We start from the raw sequence: 5,432 nt of genomic DNA, 5'->3' as shown, positions 1-5,432 counted from the left end.
ATTCGGAAGCAAAAGACTGATACGGACGGCCGTCATTGACGCAAACGCGAACACACCCTTCTGTCACTCGGCGCTTTGTCGGACGATCCGGGGCCACAGCTGAAAATTCGTCAAGAGTACGCTGACGTTTTCGGTTTGTGTCTGCTCCGGTGCAAAAAACCTCAAGGTGGCGGTTAAGATTTGTTGTTCCAGAAAGTGAACCCTTCTCACTACGAAGACGTACAACGGTTTTAGAGCACCGAGTGCAGACACAAAATGCCGTTTCGTCTCCAAAGAAATCTGTCAAAATCATGAACTCCTTCCATGCCGGACTGGTAAGAGTTGTAGGGGGCGCCCGGGTCACCAGCCCATCTTTCTCCAAAAGCTTTAAGGCCTTCTTCAATGTCAACGAAACACTGTTCTCGTCCTCCTCACCAACCATATCGTGGTTGTGAACCGCTATCGTTCTAATCCTGGGCTGGGTCTGATAGCACTGGTAAGTCGTCCTCTTCATCAGCATTGTCAGCAGCGGCCCCAGGTCCTGTGAACCGATAGACCTGGCCAGTTTGAATAGGGGAAACTTGGCGTCAACGTAGCGTAGGAGCGGGCCGTTTGCGACGAGCAGTTGCCGTTCCTGTTCTCGTTGTCCGAGCTGTTTGCGGTCTCGTTGGTGGAGGCATGAAAATTTTTACTACAAGGGTTCCAGCGTCCGAGCTTGCATGGGCAGTGGGTCGCATGGGTATTGGCAAATTACCCAAACCCACGACAATTCCGTTTGGGTGACCCATGCAGCACCCTGCTGAGCTGCGGACCGTGGTCTTGACATTAATTGCCGCTACAACGGTGTGTCACGAGTAAGGCGATCTTTCGACAAAAACAGTTTACTTTGAATCTCAATATGGCGATCACAACTACTGACGAGTCAGTTTATGCGCCTGAAGCTTGAATCAAACAGTGAAATGCAAGGTAGTTGCACTTGTGCAGATCGCTTGAAATCTGGTAATGAGCTTGTATAGTGTCTAGCAGAGAGTCAAACTATATGGGTCGGGATATCAAACGGGCCACAGAAGCGTGTTGATCAATACCAAAATGCGATCAAACAACGGTCAGTATCTCAAGAAGGCGAAAAGGTTGCACATCAAACGCCGTGCAATGGGTGATGGTAAAAGCATGACCCAAAATCGTGTCTAGAAGCGTAGTTGGTGCATTGAGTCTTGCTTTTGCCGACTTCTGAGATTGTATGTTGTCCATTGAGTGGCATGCTGAAGCCATTGTGAATTATGACGTGCAATACATATTGGACCGCACTTCGGGTAATAGTGAATTTGCAATGAAGTTGATGTCTTGAAAATAGAAGCGGGTTGCGCTTGTGTTGATAGAGAGACATAGTGTGAGCTCTTGATAATCTTGATTTGCATTTGATTTCTTAAGACTAAGTAAACCTGAGCGTGGTAGTCCAAGTTGACCTGTAGTTAGCAATGATAGTTTTTAAAGTTAAGTTCATAGCCTTTATATAGCTTCGAGACATGGAGAGGATACAGCGAAAAAAATTAATGAAGAACGTTGGAGAAAGAAGTTCGAGCTTTGTGAGCAAATTTCTAGCAAATTTCACGTGTCGATATCAGTGTTGAATGAGAATATCACCCATAGCAATCTCTTGCGTTTGACGCGTAGGATGTCAAGTTTTGCGCGGGCAGACTTATGATGCATAAATTGCCTTGTCTTACATGAAGATTTTGACCGGTGCGGCCGAATAAGGTCGGTTAGTCGAAGCTAATTGATTCTAATTCGTCGCAAAATGGAACTACTGTACAAAGTGGACAACCTCTTTATAGAGCCATCCAGTACCACGGCTGATCAACAAAGGAAGGCGGCATCCAATAAATATCATTACCCAACCTGGACCCAAACTTGTGCTTTCTTGTTCCTTAGCCTGTCAGGTTTGCTGAACTTTCTATCAGCTATTCTGAATATCCCCTGATAAATTGGCCGCCGGGCTCAAGTGCCATAGATCTCAACCTTGTCGTCGACACCACATCACTGCTGGTGGTATATCCTGTAGTGTAGATAGAGCAAAAGTAGATGGAGATTTGGGTGTTGTCGAGAAGTAGTTCAATATTGCTATTATGGAGCGCTGAATGGCTGAAGAATTTAAGTCGAATTCTCAGATGCATAATGTTCTGCGTGAAGACCACATTTTACTTTATTTATTAATTGTATCGATTTGCATGTGTTGCGCTCGATCAAACTGTGTAAACTGCAGTTACAAGGCGTGATGTCGTACAAAACCGTGCAACGTCAAAACTTCTCTGTTATCAAAGTGCTTAGTTTGATGATGATGCACGAAGTACACATCAGCGCACAATATTGCAGGTTGCATTGAATACATGCCGTTGCACTGTCAAGTGTTGTAACTGAACATAGACTGCCAAACAAACGTTTCAACAATGTATCAGTTAAAAATGCTTTTTCTTATTTTGTGATGACCAATGAATAGTTTCAAGAATGAACTTTGTAAAAGGTTGAAGAAACACCTCACAATTGTGGAATGACAGCCGCAAGCCTAAAAAGCTATTGAGCATCGTTTACGTTCGCGCATCCATGTATGCATGCTTCTTCTTCGCCCACTAACAGCGCATTCCGTACGAGCTTCCTCATGCTTCCCGACTTCCTAGCTGTGTAACCTTGCCTCGCATACTATTGTCTGAGTAATTTAACGTCTCTTTAATCTGCGTACTATTCTAGTCGTCTTTTTCAAAACACTCTTCTTTCCACAGCTAATGTCAATTGTGTTATCCATTGGAAATTATATATCGAATCTCAAGGGTCGTGTTGTTGACACAACGGAAGAAGAAAATAATATTTTACTTGCCTATCATACACAACTGACTCATGTATCTGCATCCACATTAATGTCTCTAGCGCGATCAAAAGAGCTGAGCTTTAAGTCGATATGTTGGATACTTGGGTAAAAAAATCGCAAATATTTGGGTCGTTTAGCAAACCCAATAGTCAAAGCCGACCGAACTGCAATGTTCGGTTCTTCAGGGTACCAAGCTTCCACCTTTTGTTGAGATAGCGTGTGAGTTACATTTGATCGATTTGTGTAAGGCACACGAAGTCGCTCGATAACCGAGCCCGAGCATACTGGGAGTACGTGTCGATCTTGGTGATATATAAAGTGCCACATATCTACCGTAGGAGTTAAGCGGTAATTTGAAGCCTTGGGGCGCTGGTAGTTATATACTCAACTTTGTCTTTAAGAGTAATGTTACAAAGTCACGGGTGGACAGGTTGATGACCAGCTTGTCTTCGAAACACCATCTGTGATTTGTTTACTCAATTCAAAGGGAACTAGTCGGCTCGTTAAAGGTCGTCTGGGTAAGTAGAAGAATGTGTCGGACACTAGCTGTGTCCCCAAAGCAGGTCGTGAGATATTCCACATGAAGTAAACTTCGTTGTAATTCTTGTGTTGCGAGGCGCCTATAGCACTCCCTATAGTCTTGTAAGCAGTTAATCACCAAGTCGAAGAAACTTATTACTTCTCGAATGCTCTCGAAGCAATGATAAGTTTTTCTTGACTTTGGACAATGGGTTCTTAGCCCTGCCAAAGGTTGGAGTAAATTATTCTTTTTAATGGCATGACTTGCACCAAGAGTTTCCAGTCTGTGGAACCATGAGTGATGTGCAGTCTCGCCCGTACACGTAATGCAAGCTTTCAATAATCAAAAGGTTCATTTCATTCCCCTTTATGCCTGCGTACACATTGTCGAAGCCAGTACCGAGGGAGTTTGATGTGCTTTTAGGAAGTAGAGTGTCGGAATAGATGAGGAATTACATTCAATTTGCATGTTGAGGCAATAGCATTTCTTGATGTCTGATTGTACATACTTTTAAGAAAGGCTTTGGCATATGTCAATTCTAATTCAGTATACAAGTTCTTGTATAAATCTATTTTTTTGTAAATTTCCCCGTAGTAGCAGAATTACTATCCGTATTGTTTGAGTGGACAGAGCTGCGGATGATGACGTTAACAGATGTCAGAAGATCACATCGTTTGCGTGCAAAAACACCGGTACATGGTACTTTGTAAGTTCACCACTTTGTCTCGCAATGTACATACACGGTACTTCCGTATGGCACTGAATTGTTACTTAGATTTCACAGTCGCGCCTTGTCGTAACCCTTACAATACCACATTGTTCGACTACTATGAACCTTTGAAATGTGTTAGAGCACATAGTCTGATGATTTTTGAAGAGCCGATTTGATGAGTAAAAGGCATGAAGCAAATCTTATTCATGTTTCGTTTTAACCCTGATGCAAATGCGTAATCTTGTATCACACACAAATATATGTTGTCCACATAAGCCACGAGATTGGTGCAGTCATCTGCAATAGCTATAAACAAATGTAGAGATGGTCCACTGTCAATATCCAGTTCGTATTCGGAAACCCTAGCGCTTAAGTAGTTTCATAAGCAACGCAAACGGGTAGTGTAACGCGTTGTAGTACACCGATTCCGGTAAAAATGGATTATCTGGTGGTTTATATAAATTGTGAATGTTTTGATTTCATCTCAATGGGTTCTGCTAAACTTAAATGATAAAAAACCATGTCCAATGCCGGCAATGGCACGCTGCCAAAGATTAAGCAAAATTGCTCAATTCGGTGCGTTCGTCGGTTTAAGTATTATTGCAGGATTCTTGTTAGCCTCAGAATCGAACATCATAGTGACGAGCCGGTCTGCTGGGTACGAACCCACTTTAATCTTTAGGTATTCGCGAAAAATTATTAATCTTCAGCCACCGCGCAAGCGTCTTGAGACCATTTGAAGCATCAAAGTTTAGCAGAGTCAGGGAGCGATACTTACAAGGCTATGATCTCTCTCCATTCTTGTATAGCAGCGAAAGTGTGCCAATCGTTTAACCTTAGTCATCTTTCTCTTGAGTAACTGATTGTCGTGCACGTGTGCCCAGAAACGGAATTGTATAGTACTTGATTGGTAGTTCTCCGGACCCAAAGGATTTTTATTGGTGTATATCATGATCGTCCAGTTCAAATCATTTGCCGTGATGGGTCCATCGAGCAAACATCGTTGGGCAGGCGTCAGCTTAGCCGCTTATCGGCTGTAGCATTCATGTAACGGGGTTACACGTACCCTGGTAACAGGGATGTGTGTCACACGACATGGGCATGGTGCGACTGCACCCAAATAACAATACGGTATGTGGCTGGGTAGCAAGTAGTTATGCATAAATTTAGATTTTGCTATATATATTTAGAAAAATCTATACATTTAAATTAGGCGGCTTTGCCGCAGATAAAATAAATAAAGTCAGTTTTTGTGATTTAAACGGAGAGTTAATTAGCCTTGTGTAAGGCAATAACTACTCTTGGAGTAAGCAGATTGCGACCCGGTAACTCGTACTTGTTTTAAGTATAGAACGAAC

At 42.9% G+C, this 5,432-nt stretch overlaps 2 protein-coding genes across 2 annotated transcripts in view; one reads left to right on the top strand and one right to left on the bottom strand.

Annotated features, from left to right (window-relative positions):
* The window catches only part of PHALS_06622 (uncharacterized protein), a gene marked incomplete at both ends in the record, with an annotated part of 2,355 nt that extends 2,316 nt beyond the window's left edge, over positions 1-39 (top strand). The window contains one exon of the mRNA XM_024719942.1: positions 1-39. This exon is cut by the window's left edge and continues 2,316 nt beyond it. Coding sequence (XP_024585191.1) covers positions 1-39 — 39 coding nt within the window.
* Positions 40-2,869: 2,830 nt separating this feature from the next.
* PHALS_06621 (uncharacterized protein) lies at positions 2,870-3,169 on the bottom strand (the record flags this gene model as incomplete). The annotated part of the gene is made up of 1 exon (XM_024719941.1): positions 2,870-3,169. The coding sequence occupies one exon, from the start codon at positions 3,167-3,169 to the stop codon at positions 2,870-2,872; it is 300 nt and encodes a 99-aa protein (XP_024585190.1).
* Positions 3,170-5,432: the final 2,263 nt, after the last annotated feature.

The sequence above is a fragment of the Plasmopara halstedii genome, assembly GCF_900000015.1.
Source record: "Plasmopara halstedii genome assembly, contig: Scaffold_3060, whole genome shotgun sequence".
NCBI lineage: Eukaryota > Oomycota > Peronosporomycetes > Peronosporales > Peronosporaceae > Plasmopara > Plasmopara halstedii.
This window is presented reverse-complemented; position numbering and strand designations above follow the sequence as displayed.